The 26,432-nt window shown below is 40.5% G+C and overlaps 1 protein-coding gene across 3 annotated transcripts in view; it reads left to right on the top strand.

Moving 5' to 3' along the window:
• The first annotated feature begins 596 nt into the window (after positions 1-596).
• HIVEP1 (HIVEP zinc finger 1) overlaps positions 597-26,432 on the top strand; it is a 173,292-nt gene continuing 147,456 nt past the window's right edge. The window contains exons 1-3 of one of the 3 annotated variants that reach the window (XM_054018313.1): positions 597-675; positions 1,667-1,788; positions 5,639-5,784. In XM_054018313.1, coding sequence (XP_053874288.1) covers positions 5,745-5,784 — 40 coding nt within the window. In that variant the 5' untranslated portion in view covers positions 597-675; positions 1,667-1,788; positions 5,639-5,744. Of the gene's footprint in view, positions 676-849; positions 941-1,666; positions 1,789-1,809; positions 1,873-5,638; positions 5,785-26,432 lie in introns of those variants that run through there. The other 2 variants (XM_054018311.1, XM_054018312.1) reach the window with 2 other exon arrangements.

Here is a 26,432-nt window from a genome sequence, read left to right as displayed (position 1 = left end):
TGTGTTGATGACACTGTACAAATTTATAGCACAAAGGCAGCTCCTGCCCCAGAGAGTCTAAGTATAAGACAAGAGACAACAGATGGATCTAGATAGATAGCTGAGGAAGCACAAGTAAACAATGAGGCAATATAAGATAGACTTAATGGGAGGTCAGTTAATTAGGTTTGTTCTGTTAAAAAAATGGGCTGGATCCAACTGGAATATAAAGGAGAATCTCGTGTAAAACTCCAGTGGCAACAGAAACGTCAAATATCCAGGTGTTAGGATAATGCATTTTAAATAATAATAAAAAAGCTGTCTGCTTTTTAACAAAAGGCAAAGTTTTTTTGTTTGTTTGTTTGTTTTTTTTAACCAGCGATCCACCACCCCCTTTACTTCCCTGCAACAAGAGGAGGAGGAATCCCTCACCACAAATTTTCCCCATTCAAGATGACCCACACGCAAAATCTATATAAACAGCTGATGTAGTAAACCAATCAGCGCAGTACAGCTAGAACAGCAAAACCCTAGGCAAGGGCCAAAAAAGGGGAGCAGCGGCAGAGCATTAGGCGCCTCCTCCTCGTTATTTCCTCTCACGCCCACTTCCAGCAGAGGTGATTTTTTGCTTTCAGCTTTTGTCGCTTTATTTTAAAAGTTAACTTGGAAAGAATGTGCAAAGAGTTTGGACATTGGGTGAGTTGTTTCTTTTAATCTCGTTGGGGAAAATTGTATGGGGAGGGGTTGGATGGTCGGCTGTCCTCAGCATGGGGAGGTTTTATTGGTATGTTGCAATGGGAAGGAGGAGGGGATTAAACGTAGCTGCTAGCGAACGGGAAAACCCAGAGAGAGCAGAGGAAGGAGGACACAGCATGTGTGACCTGCCAGTGGCAGCTAGGAGGAACCTCCGGGATCTCCGCGTCAGCAGCAGCCCCAGTTATGTGCATACATGGGAGTGTGTGTGCGTATTTGTGTGTCTTCTCGTGTCTGTGCTGGAGGGATGGGCCGCTGTAGGGGGGAGTGCGACACACACCTGCGTGCCCACTTCATTGCATTGTAACAGCAGCCCCTCATGTTGGGGTGTGAGAATGTAAATAGCTTTGTAATAACTTTTCTTTAGGTTCTTAATCAAGTCCTGACTTTCTGGTCATGTCTCCTAGGAAAAACAGAATTCTCTTTAATAAGACTTTAACAGCTGCTTGCGGTTGCTGCCGCTGTTTGGGATTAACTGCTTCATGGCTGAAAATGTCTCCAGTGCTACCAATTAACCAAATACGATGTCATGTCACAACTACTGATCCAACTTCACATGGTGCTGCACCATCTGACATGTTCTAACATGGTGTTGCATGGGCTGGCATGGTGCTACATCATCTAACGCGCTCCCAAAAGTCTGACACACTTTTGTGAAGTCTGGCGCAGTGACGCTGTGTTTGACACAATGCTGCCTGGCTCCATTGTAGTGCTGGGCAGTCTATTTATTCTGTTAACAGGGCTTTATGTGACATGGCACTTCCAGGCCCAGTGTGGCACTGGGCAGTTTGGCACGATGTCATGTTTCCAGGGTAGGGATGGTGGGGGGCAGTGTGGATGGGCTGGGGAAGAGGGAATCCTTGCTGGCTGGGTTTTTTTTTTTTTAATGTTAGCCTGGTGCGTATCTAGTTTCACTTCTGTCCCTTCCCACCAGCCTGTGAGGAAACCCCCTCAGTGACCCCTCCCCCTCCCATGCAGACGGGGAAGAGGGCGGGACCGGGAGACCCGATGACGTCACTGGACCGGGCCGCTTCCTGCAATAGAAAGTGAGAGAAGGTAAAACACCCCCTCCCCCCCCCCCGCTCTCCTCCCCGCAGACCCGGAGCTGCTGCCGCCGCTGCGCGCCCCCCAGCTAGCCCCGTGAGTGACCGGCCGGGGAGCCCCCAATGGCTGCGCCGCCAGCGGCCCGCCTGGCCCAGCGGGGCCCGCCTACTCGCTGCCCCCTCCCCACAGCCCGGCCCCAGGGACGCCTCCCCCTGCAGCCCGGCCCGCTGGCCCCTGCCCGGGTCATGAGCGGTCTGCCCTGCCCGCCCCGTGCATGGAGCATCCCCCGCTGCTGCCTGCGCGCCGGGGCGGGACTAGTGTCAGACAGACAGACAGCGCCCAGCGGGGGCGCCCTGTTGGGGCCTGGGTGGGTGCGGGGGGCGCAGTGCGGGCGGGGGCTGGGGGCGTCACCGATGCTGGAGCGGTGGGTCTTTGGGCGGGCCGGGGCTGTTTGGGGGCGGCACGATGGAGGCGGGGGCCGGGGCTGTTTTGGGGGCTCGGGCGGCACGGATACTAGAGCGGTGGGTGTTGGAGGGGCGGGGTTTTGGGGGGTCTCGGGGCGGTACAGATGCTGGAGCGGTGTATGTTGGGGGGTGGAGGGCAGGGGGTGTTTGGGGCGGTACAGATGCTGGAGCGGTGGGGGCTCGGTGCGGGGGGTGTTTGGGGTGATACAGATGCTGGAGCGGTGGGTGTTGGAGGGGCAGGGGGTTTGGGGGAGCTCGGTGCGGGGGGTGTTGGGGGGCGGTACAGATGCTGGAGCGGTGGGTGTTGGGGGGCGGTACAGATGCTGGAGCGGTGGGTGTTGGGGGGTGTTTGGGGTGATACAGATGCTGGAGCGGTGGGTGTTGGAGGGGCGGTACAGATGCTGGAGCGGTGGGTGTTGGGGGGTGTTTGGGGTGATACAGATGCTGGAGCGGTGGGTGTTGGGGGGCGGTACAGATGCTGGAGCGGTGGGTGTTGGGGGGTGTTTGGGGCGGTACAGATGCTGGAGTGTTGGGGGGCTGGGAGGCGGCACAGATGGGCGGGCTGGGGGCGTTTTGCACGGCTGCTCAGGCGGAGGAGGGGGCCAGCCCCGGGTTATGTTTGTCCGAGGTTGTCAAGTGAAGGAGGCTCCCAGGCGCCGTGTTTCCTAGCTGCTGCCTCCGCCGCTGGTGCCCCCTTACTCCGGAGCCGCCGCCATCAGCAGCGGCAGCAGGGCCGGCTCCAGCCGCCCCCCGGAGCAGGCCGGCAGCGGGGGCACAGTCTGGCGCTGCGGTGAAGCCCCAGAGCGGGTCCCATGCGCCCGGCGCGGCCCGGGGAGCCGCCCCCTCCGCCTGTCTGAGCCCCGTGCGAGCCGCGGCGGCGCCCAGACACGCCACGGTAGGGAGATCGGGGCGGGCGGGAGGCAGGGACCAGCAGGCCAGGCTCCAGCTGCCGTCTTCCCCCACCCCCATCTCCCTGCCGGGGGGCTGCGGTTTGTGCGAAACCCGCCTTTACTCCTATTCCAGCCGCGTGTGTTTGTTTCCCAGCCGGGCTGTGCGTGTGAGGCGCCCCCGGGCAGGCTTTGCTGGGTTGTGGCAGGGAGTAGGCAGGCATCCCGGTGGTTCCCCCCTCCCCCAGCCCTTCCTATCTGTTTCCTTGTCCCCCCCACGCCTCTTCCCCGGGTCGGTCCCGGTCGCTCTCCCCCTTCCTGGCATGTGGATGGATGTGTGCAGCGCTTTGTTCGGTGCAGCGTTGCAGAGGGGTTTTCCCAGGCTCCTCCTTCTTTATTCATTCATGTTTTTCCTCTTTGCAACTTGTGTTCACACTGCTCATCATTTCGTGCTTTCCTCTCTGGGTTTTATTTTAATCTTTCTTCTTTTTTTTAATCCTTGCCTCTAACCCGCTTTGCTGGTGATCATGATATGGCCATGTTTTTAGGACAGATAACTGAGGCGGAAAAAGGAGATTTCAGATTTCTTTAGCTTTTAAAAGATTTCTACCTGTACCCTTGCTACCGCCTGATTTCCCGTCTCCTCCACCCCCCAACAAAAAAATCTTATTATTTTATTGCTGGTGGGCAACTGAAGTATACAGTTTTAAATATTATGTAATGTCACTTGTGTTGCAACTAAACTCTAGGAAATGTTCTAAGAAGCCCTGTTCAAAGATATGTCAACATTTTGAAACTTACTTGGATGCTTAACTTTAAGCACTTAAGCGGTATATCTTTTTCCAAAGGTGCCAGGTGATTACCCGTAGCTCTCACTGGCATTTATTATTATCATCGGGATTCAGAGATGCTCAGCACCTTTTAAAATTTGGCTACAGATGTAGGTGCCTACCTTCAGTCACCAAAACTTGAACATTTTGATGTTAAATTTCATTTATAATGTATTCATAATTATATCAAAGATCTTTTAAAGGATGAGCAACTTAAACATCACACAACTGCGTGGGATTTTTTTAACATAATTTATTATTATAACTGAAAGAAATTAGTGAAAAAATCTATTTTCCAGTTTTCATTTGTGTAGTCAGTTCCCTCTTTTGTTTGAGTCTTTCACACAACAACAGATAAGAGAAAAACATTTACAATTAATAGAAATGTCATTGTAAATACAAAACAATCTATAAGCTTCAGGGGCAGGTGTAGTAACTGAAACATATACACTTTTTAATTGACTTAAATTATTTCAGGTTTCTGATGTCCTTTTACAAACAAAGAATTGGAAACAAAATACAATATCTTTGTTACACCTTGAAGATAAGGTGTGTGAGGATGGTCTTTATCTCCCCTTTCCTGCTCAAGCAGTTTCACTTGCTACCTAGTCCAATTAAAGGCGCAATGTCAAGTAATTAAAAAATCCTTACCTGTGGTGGTGTTAGTACCGTAGACATTACATTTTAAAATTAACGCTATATTTATATGTATTATCTTTTCATTCTGTTTAGCTTGGATAGTGGAAGTTTACTGGTCAATTTCAATAAGCAGGTCTCATACAGGAGCAGGAGTTTTAGTGTTGTAAACACTGCAGAGCGGTTTAAATCCAAGCAAAATACTGTTTAAATACAAATAAAAAATCATGAGAACATTTCCGTGTATTAAGTTTTGTAGAACTTGTGGGGTGGGAGGGAATCTAGCTCTTGTGACTAAAATACTTATTTGTGTCCCTTCAAATATATGGAAAACTTAGTTGAAGAATATTAGAAGAGTGTCACTTTACCTTGGTCTGTTTCAGATATTGGCCTTATACACTTAGGCCCTGATGTTGCAGCAGCTTCTGTGTGGGTGGACAGCTAGATCCATCCAGAGCCCTATTGATTTGCTTCAAGTTGGTTCAGGAGTCTATCCGCATGCAAGATTGGGGCCTGATTTTGTTTTCCATGTTACAAAGAAATGTTGCAATGAAGCCACCAGCAAAATTTCTCCTGATTTTGTCACAACTGCAGGCTCTTGCAGATGCCTAGTGTCATGGAGGGGAAGGAATGGGAAGTGCATATGAGAGGATCTCTAGTACATATTTTAGTACATATTTCTGTTAACTTCCTTTCACCATGGGTCAAGATCTCAAAGCCTGAGGTTGAGTATTTTTGTGGGGAAAAGTGCATGTTTTTGAAAGTTAGAGAAGAAACTGGGAAATGGTACAAGCAGTGCTTTATTTCTTAGTCTATCGATGACCTCCTTTGTAACCCTGGAAATCTGTTTTTGCTAACAATAGTGATAAAAGAAAGCTTGAGTTTCTTGGGATGAAAGATGCTATACAGGTACAAAGGATTATTAATTATGCTTTATTAATTTGTATAGCAGCTTTAGGGTAAAAAGAGGGTAGAGAGGATATATCTGTTTTCATATTAACACTATATGTCTCTTAAAAAAACTTTTTTCTCCCCCTTTTTTTAGCACATGGATTAATTGACCCCTTTGGCAAGATTTATGGAGCTCCCTTTCCTCTGCTTGCTCTACTTGCTATTTTGGAGAGGAGAAAGTGACCTCTGATTAGAGCAAAATGCCTCGGACAAAACAGATACATCCCAGAAATCTGAGAGGTAAGAAGCTCCTACCTAAGAAAGCAAAATTTCCAGGAAACTTGGGAACAATTTCAAATGGAAAATTAAAGGAACACACCTTGAAAAACAAAGTTTCTATCTGAAAAATATTTTCCACGCTAGTGTTAGATGTAATGTCTAAGATTACTGTAATAGAGACAATTTAGAGAGAGGGTGGGAGGGCACTTTTTCAGTTCTTGTATTTTGTTTATTTTGTGCATGGACAGTACGTGGCCGTTCTACAGATTGCAGAAATGCCCAATATAGACTAGGAACTTTGCAAACACAGAGGAAGACATGGTTTCTTGCCACAAAGAGTTTACAGTCAAAGGCCTTGTCTACACTTACAAGCTTACAGAGGCACAGCTTTACTGATACAGCTGTGCTGCTGTAAGAGTGCTTGTGTAGCTGCGTTATGCTGACTGTTGACATAATAAAACCAGTGGTGGTAGTTATGTCCGTGGGAGAGCTTCTCCCGCCAATTCAGTGCTGTGCACGCTAGCGTTATCATCAGAGTTTCTAGTCTTCTACAATTAAGTGAGTCTTTCATTAAATTAAGCAAAGAACCTTTAGAAGGAAAATCTAGGTATAGAGTAAGCCCAAATTTGTAAAAGGATTTTTTACACACTTTCCTTAAGGACTTTTTGTTATAGTTAAAATTGATTAGAGAGGCTATAAACTTCATATATATATAGTACCTATATTTATTATCATCTTAGGTTATAGAAATTAAGGAATTTTAAAAATCAGTTTACTTTTCATTATTTGTATTTTTTCCATTTCTCTCATTTTAAATAATGAAGCAAATTTAGTCAGTTTCACTTTTGTTTAGTCAGTTTCACTTTTCAGGTTTAGTGTTGCTTTGTCACTGTTTGCAAACATTGCAGGAAATCTCTGCTTAAAATAGTTGTTTTTACTGGAATTTTATAAAGTAGAAATATTACATATTTTAATTGTAGAGACTGTTTACAGTGTCTCTTTTAACAAGTAGAACTTCTAAATGAATCAAACATATATGTATGATGTAATAAGTTATGGCGATTGATTCAATTCTTCTGCCAAAAGAAGAAATTTATGGAGTCTAAGATGAAACTCAATGAATATTTTCAATTTCAACAAGAGCATAATTTTTTAACAGAATAAGGTTAGGAAATCTTTACTGTATTTTAGGGAGGGCATCATGTACTTCATTTGGTAGGTAGATTGTCAGCATCTTAAAATCACCGGTAGCAATAGTTTTATCATCTTTCCCCACGCCTAATGAATGGACCTACCTGACTTCTCCCTTCCCTATTGCAAGTTTTATGTACTCTATTTGAACTTCAGAAGCTATCTGAAAGCTTTAACTTCAGACCTCCTTATAGGAGTCACTATTAAACATCCCCTAACACTATTTGTTCTCCAAATGTGCTATGTCTATTGCACTTACATCCCAAGCCACTTTGGAGAGTGAGCAACCATGACCAAGAATTTAACATTTCTTTTGCCTCTTAAAGCCTTGAAAATAATCTCCTTTTTGTTAATACTAGACTTTTCATAGTATGGGATAAAGCTTTAAATAGTTGTTTTAATATGTTCTTGTGTTTTAAAAGTTGGTTGATTATTGCATGGTTTGAGAGAATGAAATAGCATCTGTTGATATTAAATCCAGAGATAAGATATCCAGTGAAATATGGCTTTTTCTTCAGGTGAGGTGAATTTCGTTTACTCAGTGTTTTAAGTAAAGACATTTGACTACCACTTGCAGACTAGTTGTGTCCCTAAAGTATTCTGTGGTGAAGCACAGGTTTCTTTCATTTTACGGGCATTGAGGTGGTTGTTTTTTGTTGCTTTTTCACTGTCTATTTATATAGTGCTGTACTAATCTGACTTTTACAGAGGTAAGAAAATTTAGCAAGAAGACAGGACATTGGAAACATTATTTCACAAATAATTATGTGAGAATAAGATCATCTGGTCACTTGCTTTCATGATTATACAATACTGACAAAAGATTTTTTTATGCCGAATGGGTGAACGAGCATGAATCTATTAAATCGGAACAGTCCCAGTGGAACACATTGCATATGCCTGCTTTGTATAATTTTTTTTCACAGCATTAATTTTCTCATTTCTTTATGGCTATGTTGAATATATCCTAATGTGGTGAAAATTTTTTAGTGCCATATTGACTGTTTTGGCAAAAGGTCTCAAAGATATTTTCAAACCTAGGCTCTTGACTGTTTAACTTGAAGCTGTTAACTCCAGCCTTGGCGATGATTGACTAAAGTCTGAGACAAGTTGCATGTTCTCAGGTCTCAGAATGACAGGATAATTATACTACCAAAAATATTTAGTAGTTCCAAACATAAAATCCAAATGCATACCCAGGTTAAAGCTATCAGTCTATGCTACCTATAGGTTAAACTAGAGGAGCAATTCATAAACAGAAGTTTTCTATACTTTTCTAGTCTTATGAGTAGTCTGATGTGATATCATGCCTCTAATTAAGAAACATCAACTAAGAAAAAACAAGAAGAAAACACATTGTTTTCTCCAGTAGGTAGGCACAAAGATTAAAATCATTAGGTATTATACGTCATTTCCTAAGCATCTTAAAGGTTACATTTTCTTACCTATTTCTTCCTTTTCATCTTTTGAATACTATACATATCTTACTTAATACAACAGAATTATAAAGGGAAGAATTGGTTAATTGACCAGTGAAGGGACCACTCTATGCAGCTACCCTGTCTATTTTCATGGGACAGACCAGATTAGCCAGATGTTCCACAAATATAACAAACATTTCTCACTAATATATTCCCAGAAGTGCAATTACATTAGAGACTCACTCTTAGCAGGGTTGATTACACTTGGTATTTGTTGTCAAATGGCTGTGAGGATATAGAGCAAAACACTCACTTTCTTGCTTTTGCTTTCTTGGATATTTATTGAATGTCACAATAGTGAGGTGTTTGTTTTGTTTGTTTGTAATTAAAGCTGGTTGTTTATTATTTGTATTCTGGTAGTGCCTAAGAGTGCCAGTCATGGACTAGGCCCCCGTTGAACTAGAAGGTGTATAAACACAGAACAAAAAGATGGTAGAGCACAATTTGGTTCCAAAACTATGGGCCAGCTTCTTTAAAATTCTATTTTAAGAGTATGAATTTTAGTTATTTCTTGTATTTTCCCTTCACCATTAAATATTTTCCACTTGAAGCAGATGATTGTTCAGTCTCTAAAGCTTAACAGCCCTGTTAGGCTTTTAACATTTTTGTGTCTGCTAAGAAAATCTGAACATAATGTGAAATTAAGATAGGTTCTACTGTAATCTAAACAGTGAAAAGAAGTTTATTGGAAAGCTGGATCTGTTCTTCCACTGACTTCAACGGAGTTGAACAAGTGTTCTGTTAAGTAATGAAAGTAAAGGGTTCTTTCAGTATGGTTAAAATTAGAAACTATTTTTCAGTAATGAAAGGTGCCAGTGTAGATTGCCGATTAACAGGTTGATCTTTCTTACCAGTATTTTGGCACACATTTCGATATATTTTGTAAATCAGCTGCTGTGCCAGGCTTACAAAGCATGACTCAGGGCAGGTCTTCACTACAGGGGGGGGTCGATTTAAGATACACAAATTCAGCTACGCGAATAGCGTAGCTGAATTCGACGTATGGAAGCCGACTTACCCCGCTGTGAGGACGGCGGTAAAATCGACCTCCGCGGCTCCCCGTCAACGGCGCTTACTCCCACCTCCACTGGTGGAGTAAGAGCGTCGATTCGGGGATCGATTGTCGTGTCCCGACGAGACGCGATAATTCGATCCCCGAGAGATCGATTTCTACCCGCCGATTCAGGCGGGTAGTGTAGCCTTAGCCTAAGAGTAGGTTTGAATCAAGCGCCTAAAACTTACAGGATCAGATTTTTTTTTTTTTCCCCCCCAGTTTAAAAAACTAAAAATAATGTTGACTTGCTTTTTACTACTGTTACTGCTGCATAGATAGTGCTTTGTTTACAGGTATTTCTGAGGTGTCATTACTGGGGTGCTGGTACCTCACAAAAATTAATGATTTAAGCCTGTACGATGTACCCGTGAATATCAGAGATAGGGGAACGTTAACTTGTCTCTCAAGTCAAAGAAAGCTGAGGCACAGAGAGGATAAATGACTTGCTCAAAGTCACATAGCATGTCTATGGCGAAGCCAGAAATATACCGGTAACTGTCAACTTCTGGACTCAAGGTTGTGCTTTGCCAGAAGACTGCACATAATTATAGAAGTGTCCATTGAGTCTATAACAGTTGGGGCTCCTGTACAACACATACTTTGTTTTGTGTAGTTTTTTTGTACAAACTATTCCAAAAATCTCTACATAACTAGGGAGGAAAAATGGTCTTGTGGTTAATAGACTGGCCTGAGACTTAGAAAATTGATGTTCAGTTTCATGGTCTACCAGAGACCTGGGCAAATCATTTTAATCTCTCTAAGTCTCAATTTCTCCTCTGTAACATGACAGTAATGATGCTTCATTTTCCCCCATACTTTTGTCTGTCTTGTCTATTTAGATTGTAAGATACTTGGAGGGGAAAGACTGTCTTGTACTATCTGTAAATACAGCATCTAACAGAGTGAGGCCAATCTTGAGCGAGTCATCTAAGTACTACTTTAACACAAACAATATATTCTATGTAATTACATACAAAAACACTTTTAGTAGAACGTTACGGTTGTGAAATACTGAAAAGTTAGGAAATGCCAGAATTAAAACCTTAATTCATTCCCCTTGTGCATATGCATTGTGATACAGTCTTTAAATATGTGATCAAATAATTTTTTCTTCAGTGTACAGGATTGATGGTGCTCATGAAACGAACCAGAGTTGTGTAGTGAAAGAGACTGTTGTCTGTAGGACCCCTGCCTCATTTGTTGCAGAACTGGAAGTTGTGTATCATATGATGCAGAGGATTGCAGGAAGAGAGAGGATGATCTCATGGTAAGACAGCTGAATGCTGCCCTGGGGAATTGTATTCTACCGCTGCTTCTGCCACATAATTTCTATGTGATGCTGGGCAAATCTCTTTAAAACAAACTTTTCACAATAGGCCACTAATTGTGTGTTCCTCATTTATTAAAATAACTCAGTTGAGACACATGGGTCAAAGTGTTGAGCTCTCACGATTTCAGCTGTTCAATTAGACCTGTGATTTGAACACGAAGTAGTAAAAATGATCTGAAAAATCAGGTCCTAGATATCTCAAATTGTCAAAAGTGTTGTCTAATTTTGGATGGGCAGTCTCTTAATCACTGTGTGCCTCAGTTCCCCATCTATAAAATGGAGATAACTATCACTTTGCCTCACAGGGCTGTTGTAAAGATAAATTCATTTGTTTGTGAAGCACTCAGATACTACAGTGAGAGCAGCATGGAAAAGTTGATGAGGAAACTAATAATTTTGTATTCTGTTCAGGATGTGCTGTAAACAAGGCCTGGAGCCACATGTTGTATGATAAAGATTAAAAGAAATATTTAATAACTATCGATTCTGTGAGTATGGTCCATCCTGTGCTCTGAATGAGGCAGGGATTCTGTGGATAAAACTAAGATCATATATTGAAAGCATGCATATGCAACCTTAATTCTGACACTTTCTAAATTGTGAGTGCTAGGCTATGCAACCTTAACATTCTTTTAATATAATTCCCTAGGTTTTTAGAAAAGCAAAATGGGAAAAAGACACATTGAACCACGTTGACCCTCACATACATAAGTCATTAATAGGGTTGGGACCTCTAGAACTACAGCACAGACTTCTATCACCTGAATTAATTGAGTAACTGGTAGCACTAGTAGATTGCTATCCTCTGTGTGGACAAGCCACTAAAGGTGGATGAGACACACTTTTTTGTCAGTGGACTTTGCAGACCTTTGTTGTCAGCAGAGGAGTGTTGAAATGTGGGAATCCTAGTTCGATCCCAGGTTCTGGAGAGGCGTGTGCTCTATAATTTGTATTTCCATCCCCCTCACTGGGTTTCTGTCCCTGTCCCCTCTTATTCCATTCCTTCATATACACCCTGGCTTTGGGACCCTCCCACCTTGCAGGGTCACAGAGCCTGGGCTCTAACCTGAGTCCTAATGTCTACACTGCACTTTTATAGCCCCACAGCCTGAGTCAGCAGATGTAGGCAAGCCACATGTATTTTATTGCAGTGTAGATATACCCTTGGTTGGTTAAGCCTTTGAGCCCAAGAAAACTTTGGCTTGCATTTTATGAGTTCAGTAAGCTTTTATGTGAATGTTTAAAGAAAAAAGTCTTTTTGCTGGTTTAATAAAGATGCTTTTTTAAACTCAGTGCTCAAAATAGCTTTTGTTTTTGCAGCTAATCCATATATGATCTAATTGCTTTGGTATTCTGCAGAAAAAAATATTTTGAAAAGTAGCCACTATTAATGTGTAGCCATCAGGATTTATAATGAACTATCCAGTAGGCTAAAATGGCTGTAGTGCAAATATCTATTTGGAAACTTCTTTAGAATTTTATGAGGGAGTGTGTATTGAACATCCTTATGAATAGTAGTAAAGATTTTTAGTCTCCGCTCTTCTCTAGTCGATTTTTTTCTTTAAAAAGTACAAAAACAAATTTGCAATTTAATCTGAAGACAATGACACGTGAAGGTGAGGAAATTTATAGACTCGGTATACGTTCAGCCCATTGTTACTACAAAGGGTTTCTATGGTACTTAAGCCCAGCAGATGTTTTAGGTACGTAGTTGCCATTTTTCAAACAAAATTGTGACTGGTCTACATCTAGCTCAGTCTTTAATAACATTCGTTTTTTCTTAATGTCATCTTGCTGAATGATGAGTACTTTACATACATCATCTTTTAAAACATAATTTAAATAACACTTATGCTGACAGCAGAATTATTGGCTTTTTTCCAATAATAGTAGGGTAAATACTGCTTTAGATAACAGGAAGCAATAACATTTTACATGTATGTATTGCCCTACTCAAACAGATACACACAGTACAAATGAAATGCAGTCACCTTTCTGTTAGAGAGCAGTTGGTGGCTGACACCCAACACACTGCACAGTAGCTGGGGAAATGAAAACCACTTTGGGCAAACTGTCATCCCCCTTTGAACACTTCCCAATACCCCACTCTTACCAGCACAGTTGCATTTATTCAAGAGGCTGTGGAATTGAATCCTTTTATTTTATGGGATAAAATTGAGAGTCCAGAGGAGAGCAGCAAAAATGATAAAAGGTTTAGAAAACCTGACCTATGAGGAAAATTAAAAAAAAAAAAAAAAAAAAAAAAAAAAAAAAAAAAGCTGGTCATGTTTACTCTTCAGAAAAGAAGACTGAGTTGGGACCTGGTACAGTCTTCAAATACATTAAGGGCTCTTGTAAAGAGGACTGTGATCAGTTGTTCATGTCCATTGAATGTAGGACAAAAAGTAATGAGCTTAATCTGCAGCAAGGAAGACTTAGCTTAGATACTAGAACAAACTTTCTAACTAGAAGGGAAGTTAATCTCTGTATAAGCTTCCAGAGGAGGTTGTGGAATCCCCAAAGCTGGAGATATTTAAGAACAGGTTGGACAAACCTCTGTCAGGGATGGTCTAGGTTTATTTGGTCCTGCCTCAATGCAGGGGGCTGCATTTGCTGACTTCTTGATCTCCCTTCCAGCCCTTCCATCACATTTCTGATATCCCTTCCATCACATTTCTATGATTACTTCTTCAATACAGTAATCTTCATCTGAGACTCTTTTGATGTTCAAATAACTTGATTTCCTATTGTGCAAAATGTTGTTTTATTTCTGCTTCTAAATGTTAAAGGGAATTTCCAGAGTTGTACATTTTCCAAGAGCTTGTTTTTACTTGACTTACTGATGTAGAAATAGGGGTGAAATAGTTAGCAGGATTTCTGATTTAGTAATGGCTCTGTGTGGTGGCGTGTTTTTTTTTTTTTTTTTTGTTAAATGAAATCTCTGTACGGTAGTTGTAAATAGTTGAAATCAAGATTTAGAGCACTACAACAGACCAATAAACTACAGTCTAAAGCACTGAAAAAGATAGGGAAGTATTTTTCCCTCTTTTTCATTCCTTAACTACAGTAACATTCAGAGTGTTTACATTTCATAAAATAAATTGGTCAAATGTTTGGAATCTGCTGTGACGCATTTGTGGAGGAAGTGGGGAAACTCTTGTTTAGTAGAAACAACAAGGCCACCGGACTCCTCGTTGTTTTCGCGGATACAGACTAACACAGCTACCCTTCTGATTCTTGTTTAGTAGGGCAGGAGATACTGTTTGTCTTGTAAGTACATTTAAAAAATATTGTTAAAATTTCCTTGTACTGAGGTTGTTCAGTGTGTAAACTGGCTGAGTCAGCAATTCCCTTGTGTAAGTCATTAACAGATGAAAATAAATGTTTTTATAATGATGCACAGGGTCATGAAAACGACTTTTTTAAATGTTAAACTCAAGAGGCATGTTTACCTGAATATGACCAGCAAGACCAATTCCTTTGGAGTTTGGATTTCTAAGTAATGATTGGATTTGGTAACCTCAGGATTTAACAGGCTACTCTCACTTATCATTTATTACAGTTAGAAGGGATGAATGGAAATCTTAAAGAAGTGATTGTTACTTTAAACAGCTGCTGAATTTTAGTTTTTCTTAAATAAAGAGCCCTTATCTATTTAAAAGAATAGGACCATATTATACTGCCCTCTCTTACATGGCCCAGTGGAGAGATGACAGTCTGAAATTGTATGGCAAAAGATTTGGAGAAGTAGTGCTGTGGTATGATCTCATGACTTCATGTTGCATAGTTGTTGGTAGCTTCAACTGTGTGTGATACATTCAGTTACATATAAAATAGGTGGGTTAGGTCCTGTCTGGGAAGGAGTCATGGAATGTCCAGTCTGAACAGCATGTTCCCTTTGATTATTGGCATAACTTGAAGGTGTGGGAAGCAGCATAATAAATCTCAGCATTAGCTTTTCTTAACCAGTGAGCCATGTCAACCCAGAGGGGAGGTCATATGCTTGCCTTGAACTCTAGAGATGTTTTTGACAGGGGCCAAGTACTGTGCAGAGCCAAGAAAGATATGTATAGCCAGAAATAGCATGGTACTTACAATGTCACTTTCTATGAATTTTTGGCCTGCATGTCATTTTTAGGCTACCCTACTACCTATTCAACATCACTGCTGGCCCTGCTGAGCGTAAGGGAGTATGCGTCTTAATAGCAAAAAGAGTTTAAAACTTTTCTCCCTTCCGCAGGATTTTCCACAGAAGGAGAACTTCTGGCCCATGACTATCACACAATGATGTTTACACATTATAGCATTTTTAAAAATCCTGAAGATTTTGTTTTGTTAATATAATGAACATATTGTAATCTGTGATGTGCCCAAAATGCTACTGTAATTCCTGAGACCTCTTGTTAAGAAGCACAGTTAAATACATGTATTGTAACACTTAGTACAGTTTTGTTTACTCTGAGAAAATATTCAGCCTCTTCAGTAAAAGACCACAAGAGGTAGAACAAGAACTAGGGATAGTTGATATCTCTAAAATACCTTACCAGAGTGTTCTTATAACTTTCTAATAAGATGTTGTCATTTCTATATAATAGGCTATCTGAAGTTTCTTTAAGTATTACATAGCATCATTACTTAGATGGCTGCTGCTGGGAGAAATAATCTCTCTATGGATGAGTATCTTTTTTTCCCTATGATTCTCCTCTATTACCTAGTTTAACTAGAAATCACCTGAATTGCTTTGTCTTGTTTTTCCTTTCTTTGTAACCAGATATCATCTCTGGTGTAATGCCTTTGCCAATCAGATCTTAAATTGATTTTAGAAAAGTATGTGTATATTGTGCTTTTATGTAATTGTATCTACTACCTGTCTGTTTAGCTACATATTTCAAATGCTATTGTTCATATATTCTTTCTTGCCTTCTTCCTCTAAGAAGATTAAGGTTGTCGAGACATGACCTGAAGCAGTGATGTAACTTGGAGATATATAATAGAGTTTTTTACCATTTTCTGAGTGCATCATAGATTTCATTTTCCTCAGACTTCTGAATGATAATTTGTTGCTCATTATATGGGCACATAGCTGTTCAGGTTCCTAAACTGATGTTTCAGATTAGCATCACGGTTGAATTTGAGCATGTTGATGATTATTGTATTCTTCATTATTTGTGTTACCTAAGTGCCCTAGTCATGAGGCAGTCCATATACCATTGTACTAGGTGCTGTGCAAACACAGAACAAAAAGAGAGTGCCTGCTCCCAAGAGCTTGCAGTCTAAATGATTCCTATTTAACTATTAAATCCAGATCTGCCTCCCTAGTAAAAGTTGAATATTCTGTCTTTTGAGGGCTAGTAGTTGTTGCTAGTACCTGAGTGTGCTCAGAAACGCCAAGATATGTTTGGCAACCTGTGCAATTTATTCTTTTTGTGTTGGGTCTGTGATTCTTTCAGTTGGGTAAATGTGACCTTTTTTCAGTTACACATTCATTGAATAAAGAGTTTCATAGTAATAAGGTGACTTTTCCATAGCCATATTTGAAGTGTTTGTCTAAGAGTCTTGTATCCTCATAAATGTGCACATTAGTAGACAAATGGACTTGTGTATTCTGGTCCCAGAACTCCCACTAATGTCAATGGGAGGTTTGCACAGAGATCATGGCCTTTTATCTAGTAACTACTGTACTTCTAATTTTGATTATTTTTTCAGTATTGTTTCAGTATTGGATTACCACTTTCTGTGTCTGGTTTTGAGGCAAGCATGTTCCCATTTAGGACCACTGCTGTTTTTGTCTTTTTGTTTCATTTTTCTTCCCTATCCTCCTCCTCCTCTCTGTTTCTCTTCCCTATCTGTCGTCTTTTTCCTTTGATTTTTCTGCACAAGCTCCCAGTTCCCACTCTCCTATAGCCCTCACTCTTGCCCCTTTCCCATTCTGTCTCTTAAAATGGTCAACGATGACATTAGTGTCAACTTTAGGCTTTAGAATTGATATTCAGTAAGATTAATATAGTGAGTAAGTTGGTTTTTTTGAAGACTTAGGAAGAGAGCACTATATCAATTTACAGTCTGTTTACATTTGGAAATTTTCCCATAAGAATGGCCATACTGGGTCAGACTGATAGGATAACTGGGCTAGATGGACCATCTTCTAGCAGTGGCCAATGCTAGGTGCTTCAGAGGGAATGAACAGAACAGGCAATTAAGTGATCCATCCTCTGTCATCCACTCCCAGCTTCTGGCAAACGGAGTCCACAAGGGGTAGATAACTTTTCTTTATGAAAGCTTAGATTGTACAGAATCTGCATAGGTATATGACCACATCTGACTTGCAGGATGTGTGTTTGGCACTGCTGGTCTAGTTGGTATTTAATAGAAGGCACTATGGATTTTCCATTTTAACTTGCTATAGTGCATAGAAAATTTAGTAGACTAAATCTCTGTGGTGTATCCTCTTTTTATTTCCATATTTTACATTTGTATTAGTTGTTACTTTCTGTGGCAAAGTAAACAAATATAATACTTAACTTTCCCAGTAAATGTGTCTATTAAAATAATTTTTTCAAAAGAGTAAGCCATGAATAATATTGCTTTAAAAATATTTGGAGACCATAGGACAAATAACCAACCAGTCAATAACCACCGTAGTGGCCAATGAATTATTATTCATAAGTCTGAAAAAAAAGTAAAATCTATAATACACTCAAAGTGATAAGTAATTGATTATTATTTCCTGTCTCTACAAACTTAATGTACTCCAAGGAAGAAGAGTGAATGTATATATGGTAGCATTTAAAATATCTGCACATCTTAGATACACGTTGAATGTTCTTAAGATTTGATTGGAAATGTAGGCTTAAAATGAGTAAGTGTAGGAATAAAGCATTTTTTTAAAGTTGTGCAAAAACAGTGGACTTTTCTCTTATTGTAAACTATTTTAAATCTAATAGTTTTCAATTTGCATGTTTTGTGTCTGTGTCTTAATACTGGCTAGCTTTACCTGGCTCATTAGGAATAGCCTCCTATTGGAAATTCTCTCTGGGACACTTACAGAAGTAAACCTCTTATAGGAGAGCTCATGTCCATGGGCTTTGGGTGACCTGCATTCCTTAGAGCTTCTATGTTTGCCACATATTTATGAGTTAATGATTATGAATTTTAGGACTTATTATGGAATGAAACCAGGCACTCTCAATATTCGGTATTGTGGCCAGACATTAAAAAGCTTGTAAACTTGTAAATGTCTTGTTTTTTCCCCACGTGAACAGAAAATTAAACTTTGGGCAGCATGATTGATAATGAGTAATAATTTAGTAACACTCTTGCCTTCTGCAGCCTTGTAATATTTTAGTTTACAGATCTTAGGACTATAAAATGATATTTAAAAATCCTTGGATACAGGGTGGATCCTGATAAGTTAATGTTTTATTGGCAGAAAATAAGAACTTAAAAAGGAGATGTAGTGATGAATGTTCTTCAGAGCTGAATTCTGGTTAACAACTTTTCTCTGTTGTACTGTTTTAAAAAACAAAACAAAACAAAAACACTTTAAACTTTCTGGTTTAAAGAAAAGGGAGGAAGAAGAAAAATTGTGCCTCTTACTACCTGAGCTAACAGAAGGGTTAAGATGAAGAGTCATGTACTTGTATCTGCATGTTAATATGAGTCCTGTTTTTCACTGATGTAAATGTCTCTTGAGCCAGTACTAGAACTAATCAGCTTTTTCTCCATTAGGCTTTAAAAACAGTTTTGGCAACAGTAATTAAGATAACATGTTTAAAGGAGAACTTCTATTAAATGGAAAGAAGACTGTAGGCATATTTGACTAGTTACATCAGTATTCTGTCTTTAAATGTTGATGCATTGAATAGCTGCTTATATAACGTGATGCCATAGAATTTGTTTTAAAGCTGGAGATAAATTTCCTTCAAGTACCAAAGGCAATAAATAGTGGAGGAAAATATATTAGGATTCTTCCTCCAAATCTTTAAAGAGAAAATTATGCATTGGTATTTTCACTGCCACTTGCAGAGCTTCTGAATCCACTATGTATGTGAAACTTCTTGAACATCATCTATTTGTAGGCTGGGTCAGTCACAATCTAGTTTAGATTTTGGTAATGTGCTGAATGCACCCCAGGCCCTTTGTAGTTTCTTTAAGAGTCACTTCTGATTAGAATCCTCATCTGAGGCTGCCTTTCCCTTGTGCAGTATTCACTTCCACACCTACCAGTGGATCTCTCAAATGTTACAGCTACCGTTTTTGATGTCTCAGTAATGTGGATTTCTTCCTCATGGTATTTTCAGATAAACAAAGACTCAGTTTATTTACACTGATCTTTTAAGTCTTATGTGACCAAGAAAATAACTACATCCTTCTGGGTTGCAGCTCCTAGCTTTATGGGAAGCTGACCTTCTACAGAAAGGTTGGCCTGGCACGTAATAAAAACGTGAAAATCTGACAGCTGTATGGCTAACAGTAGTGGAATTGACCCAAGCACGTTGCAAATTCATGCAACAAGCTCATGGAAAAGTCATGCAACAGGGACGTTGTATCAAAACAAATTCAGGAGTGAAGCACAAGGGATCCCATTTTCCCTATGCCTTTTTGTTTTTTAATTGTTCTTTTATCTTCATTTCCAAGTTAGGCTATTACTCTCTTGAAGTGAACAAGTTATAGGAGTACTGAACAGTTCCCCAAAAGATTTTTGGTAAAATGATGAACTTTTGAAGTAACTATTAAAGGGAGAAGGCAGCAGGAGGATGAACAGTTTGAGAAATAGCCATAATACCTCTTCTGTTAGCAACATTAAATATGATATTCCAGAAGGAGGAAAAATGCTCACCTACAATACATTTGAGAGGGAGCCCAAGCATGGAAAAACTAATCTCTTCCCCTCATCCAACCCTTCAATTTGCACAACATCTTCATTATCCTTCTCCAGTCTCTCCAAAAGAGCTGTTATCCTTCCCTGTCCTCTTTGATTCCAGAACCTATTTATTTTTCCAGTATTCTCAAACATATCTGCTTTTTGTTGCATTGGGCCTGAGATCCTAGAAGGCTTTGAGTGGTTCTTCCATTTTAGAAGCAAAGTTTTCTGGGTACATTTAATGCTGTTTTGGTGGGTAAGGAGAGGATGGCTTATTTAAAGCACTAGGCCATGAAGGAGTGGTGAGGGTGACAAACTTTCAGCTTAATTCTCTGTACTGGAAAAAATACCTTATGAGTGAAAGAACAACACGCTGGTCCCTATTTTCAAGCGTAAAGTAGATGTTCAAGAAAGTAGTAATTACTGTCCATCAAGTTGATTAGTCTCATGATAATATGGCTGGAAAAATTATCGAGAAAAGACTTTGGGAGGAGCTGGAGTATCAACTAAGTGACAACTAATTTTAAGTTTATGCCAAGAGGGTCAACAACGGATGCAGTGTTTGGAGCTTGATTATTTCATGAGGAATATGGGGAGAAATACGAGGAATTATGCTTCGTGTTTGTGAATTAAAAGAAGGCTTATGACGGAGTTCTTAGAGAATCATTATGGTGGTACCTGCATTCGCACAGTCTGCCGAAGACGCATCATGGAAATTTCTGAGAGTAGTGTAACAGTCATGAAAAGCGGCTGTGGCTATAGTGAGTAAGTCACTGTAAGGGTAAGTCTGCATCAAGGATCAGCTTGGAGCCCATTTGTATTTAAGATTGTAAGCGACACCTTGATGCAAGAGATTAGGGGAGAGGCTCCATGGAAACATTCTTTTCACCAATGGCATCATGTTGTGCCATGGAGATTAATACGAACTGGAAAGGGCCCTAGAACTATTAGTTAGTCTGTGCAATAATTTAAATATTAAGTATTAAGCCATGATGGGAATGTGGATATGAATGTTAGGAGTTTCACAAAGAGTGCTTAGTGTAAATGGAGAGAGTTGACAGGAATTTTCTGCAATAAGAATGTGCCAAGTAAACTGAAGAACGAGGGGTATAAAATGATGACTAGGCTAGCCATAATGTATGGGTCAGAATTCTGGCCACTGCGGGAGAAAGAACTACTACTTCATGCTGCTGAGATGAGCATGTTAAAGTGGACGCTGGATAAGATGAGAACTGATGTACCTTTTCATTACTTAGCCTAAGCCAGGATGCAGGTAACCCCTATCACAGAAAAGCTGAGGGAGTATCGAGTGAGATGGCTGGGTCATGTGATGATGTGAGATATGGGAGGTGTTGGCCAGAGAGTACAAGAGCTAGTAGTCCTGGGACGAATACCATGAAGAAGACCTAGACAAATGTGGTTGGAGATGTTGAAGGAGGACATGAAGCTTGGAAGACTCATAAGACAAGAACACTTGGAAATGAAGAACAGAACAATGCAAAGTCAGCAGAGGATGGATAATACCCTCAATGCTCTTGAAATAGTTTATTATAGGCAAGCACAAGAAAATATGCATAGCCAAGCAATAGAAAAAAGACTTAAAACTCCTGTGCACTGCTGAGGCAAATCCAAATCAGATGCACAAATAGATTGTCATCCTTCCCCCCCCCCCCACCCCTTTTGAAACCATCACCAGCAGCTAGTTTGCAAATGCAAATTTCCCACTTTAATGAGTAATTTCCAAAAATCATTGTTCAAGTCTGCATCTATTTTCAATAACAATTTAATATTTTACACCCTTACAATAGAATGTATAATACAGATTTAAAGGTGGTCAGAAACTAGGGTTGCCAATTTTGGTTGGACAAATTCCTGGAGGTTTCATCACATGACGTAACCTTTAGTTAAAGATTAATAAGGCTAAGATTTAAGCATGACTAATTTTAGTAAAAGTCATGGACAGGTCACAGGCAATAAACAAAAATTCACGGCCTGTGACCTGTCTATGACTTTTACTATAAACACCCCTGACTAAAGCTTAGCTGTCCCGGCCCTGCTGCTCTGGGGGGGGGGTGGGGGGGCGGACACGACCCCCCCGGGGACACCGCTGCTCAGGGGTGTGGGGGGTGTGTGGTTGGCCCTGGAGCTGGCTGAGGGGTGGCTCCAGCAGCGGCTGGGGTGGCTGGCCCTGGGACTTCCACGACCTCCGTGACAAATTTGCAGCCTTAAAGAATAATCTTAAATTCCTGGAGACTCCAGGACAATCCTGGAGCGTTAGCAATCCTGTCAGAAACCGAAATCTCTTTATTCTAAGTATGTGTTATGTAGATTAACAGCTAATATAAAATGAGTGAAAAATGATTTGGCCTTAAATAGTATCCTGTAACATAATTACTGTTACAGTTTCTGAAGAGAAGAAAGAAATGTGCCTTATTTGGACTCTCCTGGAAAAATCCTAATTTTTGTTGGTGGATTTTTTTACTTAATCAGTGTTGGCAATACATTGTTTTTGCTTATTTTGTACTCTTATAAAATATGCTATATAATATGTATGTTCTACAGAGTAACGTGAACATACGCGCACAGGAATTTACATAAGAGTAGCCATACTGGGTCAGACCAATGGTCCATTTTCTTGTCTTCTGACAGCGGCCAGTGCCAGATGCTTCAGATAAAAAGGAGAAACAAAATAATTTCTTTTCAGGTGTCTTTAGAATCATTAGTAAAATATGCCTTTTACACATGGACTTGTGCAACACAAACTTCCTCTGTGCCCTTGAGCTAGTAATTTAGGCCCAGACTTTTAAAAGTATTGAGGCACTCAGCATTGCAATGCCTAACTGATTTAGGAGTCTAAATCATTTTCAGTGCCTCAGTACCTTTAAAAACCTGGTCCCTTGTCTCTCTGCCCATTACCTTGTCTGTAGAGAGGCGATAGTAGCATTACCCCATCTCAGAGGGATGTTGTGAGGAGAAGTGCATTAAAGGACGTGTGACACTCAGATACTGTAGCCATGAGGGCCACGTAAGTACTATAGATAGAATGATACTGTTTAAACCATTATTTCCCCAAAGAGAGAGAGGGGTCCAATCTTAAGGTAGGGCTAGAAGAGCTAATTATGCATGTTGTTTGCCCCTGTTTCCTTCAATAGAGATAGAAAACAGCTGATTGGCATGAATGGCTCTCCAATGCTGATCTAATGATCAAACCTAGCAGTGCAGTACTGTATGACAAAGACACGCTCCCCCCTCTCCGCCCCCCCCCAAAAGCCCCCAAAGATGGGCGTGAACTATAGCTATGCTGAAGAATTGAATTTTTCTGTGTGTGGACTACATGTTAAGGATTTATATAAAAGATTTGTGTTTAAAAAATGTACAAGAAGTAAATAGTAATGTCAATTCTTACGATTGGGGTAGGAGCAAGGTAGTACATCTGAGGTGCAGTGTATTATAGATTTAGTATACATTAATGTAAAGATGACTTTATCAATTTAAGTGCTAGTTTGTAATTTAAAATTTCCCTGTGAGGGAAATTCTTTCTGTTTATGCAAATACCTAACTCTGACAGATATAAGTGCAAGGTCATACATGTTGAAAGGAAGAGATGAGTAAACATGCTGGTTTGGTCAAATGATGTGTTTTCTTCAATTTGCACAACATCTTCATTATCCTTCTCCAGTCTCTCCAAAAGAGCTGTTATCCTTCCCTGTCCTCTTTGATTCCAGAACCTATTTATTTTTCCAGTATTCTCAAACATATCTGCTTTTTGTTGCATTGGGCCTGAGATCCTAGAAGGCTTTGAGTGGTTCTTCCATTTTAGAAGCAAAGTTTTCTGGGTACATTTAATGCTGTTTTGGTGGGTAAGGAGAGGATGGCTTATTTAAAGCACTAGGCCATGAAGGAGTGGTGAGGGTGACAAACTTTCAGCTTAATTCTCTGTACTGGAAAAAATACCTTATGAGTGAAAGAACAACACGCTGGTCCCTATTTTCAAGCGTAAAGTAGATGTTCAAGAAAGTAGTAATTACTGTCCATCAAGTTGATTAGTCTCATGATAATATGGCTGGAAAAATTATCGAGAAAAGACTTTGGGAGGAGCTGGAGTATCAACTAAGTGACAACTAATTTTAAGTTTATGCCAAGAGGGTCAACAACGGATGCAGTGTTTGGAGCTTGATTATTTCATGAGGAATATGGGGAGAAATACGAGGAATTATGCTTCGTGTTTGTGAATTAAAAGAAGGCTTATGACGGAGTTCTTAGAGAATCATTATGGTGGTACCTGCATTCGCACAGTCTGCCGAAGACGCATCATGGAAATTTCTGAGAGTAGTGTAACAGTCATGAAAAGCGGCTGTGGCTATAGTGAGTAAGTCACTGTAAGGGTAAGTCTGCATCAAGGATCAGCTTGGAGCCCATTTGTATTTAAGATTGTAAGCGACACCTTGATGCAAGAGATTAGGGGAGAGGCTCCATGGAAACATTCTTTTCACCAATGGCATCATGTTGTGCCATGGAGATTAATACGAACTGGAAAGGGCCCTAGAACTATTAGTTAGTCTGTGCAATAATTTAAATATTAAGTATTAAGCCATGATGGGAATGTGGATATGAATGTTAGGAGTTTCACAAAGAGTGCTTAGTGTAAATGGAGAGAGTTGACAGGAATTTTCTGCAATAAGAATGTGCCAAGTAAACTGAAGAACGAGGGGTATAAAATGATGACTAGGCTAGCCATAATGTATGGGTCAGAATTCTGGCCACTGCGGGAGAAAGAACTACTACTTCATGCTGCTGAGATGAGCATGTTAAAGTGGACGCTGGATAAGATGAGAACTGATGTACCTTTTCATTACTTAGCCTAAGCCAGGATGCAGGTAACCCCTATCACAGAAAAGCTGAGGGAGTATCGAGTGAGATGGCTGGGTCATGTGATGATGTGAGATATGGGAGGTGTTGGCCAGAGAGTACAAGAGCTAGTAGTCCTGGGACGAATACCATGAAGAAGACCTAGACAAATGTGGTTGGAGATGTTGAAGGAGGACATGAAGCTTGGAAGACTCATAAGACAAGAACACTTGGAAATGAAGAACAGAACAATGCAAAGTCAGCAGAGGATGGATAATACCCTCAATGCTCTTGAAATAGTTTATTATAGGCAAGCACAAGAAAATATGCATAGCCAAGCAATAGAAAAAAGACTTAAAACTCCTGTGCACTGCTGAGGCAAATCCAAATCAGATGCACAAATAGATTGTCATCCTTCCCCCCCCCCCCACCCCTTTTGAAACCATCACCAGCAGCTAGTTTGCAAATGCAAATTTCCCACTTTAATGAGTAATTTCCAAAAATCATTGTTCAAGTCTGCATCTATTTTCAATAACAATTTAATATTTTACACCCTTACAATAGAATGTATAATACAGATTTAAAGGTGGTCAGAAACTAGGGTTGCCAATTTTGGTTGGACAAATTCCTGGAGGTTTCATCACATGACGTAACCTTTAGTTAAAGATTAATAAGGCTAAGATTTAAGCATGACTAATTTTAGTAAAAGTCATGGACAGGTCACAGGCAATAAACAAAAATTCACGGCCTGTGACCTGTCTATGACTTTTACTATAAACACCCCTGACTAAAGCTTAGCTGTCCCGGCCCTGCTGCTCTGGGGGGGGGGTGGGGGGGCGGACACGACCCCCCCGGGGACACCGCTGCTCAGGGGTGTGGGGGGTGTGTGGTTGGCCCTGGAGCTGGCTGAGGGGTGGCTCCAGCAGCGGCTGGGGTGGCTGGCCCTGGGACTTCCACGACCTCCGTGACAAATTTGCAGCCTTAAAGAATAATCTTAAATTCCTGGAGACTCCAGGACAATCCTGGAGCGTTAGCAATCCTGTCAGAAACCGAAATCTCTTTATTCTAAGTATGTGTTATGTAGATTAACAGCTAATATAAAATGAGTGAAAAATGATTTGGCCTTAAATAGTATCCTGTAACATAATTACTGTTACAGTTTCTGAAGAGAAGAAAGAAATGTGCCTTATTTGGACTCTCCTGGAAAAATCCTAATTTTTGTTGGTGGATTTTTTTACTTAATCAGTGTTGGCAATACATTGTTTTTGCTTATTTTGTACTCTTATAAAATATGCTATATAATATGTATGTTCTACAGAGTAACGTGAACATACGCGCACAGGAATTTACATAAGAGTAGCCATACTGGGTCAGACCAATGGTCCATTTTCTTGTCTTCTGACAGCGGCCAGTGCCAGATGCTTCAGATAAAAAGGAGAAACAAAATAATTTCTTTTCAGGTGTCTTTAGAATCATTAGTAAAATATGCCTTTTACACATGGACTTGTGCAACACAAACTTCCTCTGTGCCCTTGAGCTAGTAATTTAGGCCCAGACTTTTAAAAGTATTGAGGCACTCAGCATTGCAATGCCTAACTGATTTAGGAGTCTAAATCATTTTCAGTGCCTCAGTACCTTTAAAAACCTGGTCCCTTGTCTCTCTGCCCATTACCTTGTCTGTAGAGAGGCGATAGTAGCATTACCCCATCTCAGAGGGATGTTGTGAGGAGAAGTGCATTAAAGGACGTGTGACACTCAGATACTGTAGCCATGAGGGCCACGTAAGTACTATAGATAGAATGATACTGTTTAAACCATTATTTCCCCAAAGAGAGAGAGGGGTCCAATCTTAAGGTAGGGCTAGAAGAGCTAATTATGCATGTTGTTTGCCCCTGTTTCCTT

The sequence above is a fragment of the Malaclemys terrapin genome, chromosome 2 (assembly GCF_027887155.1).
Source record: "Malaclemys terrapin pileata isolate rMalTer1 chromosome 2, rMalTer1.hap1, whole genome shotgun sequence".
NCBI lineage: Eukaryota > Metazoa > Chordata > Testudines > Emydidae > Malaclemys > Malaclemys terrapin.
The sequence above is the reverse complement of the archived record's forward strand: the minus strand, read 5'-3'. Positions and strand labels throughout refer to the sequence as shown.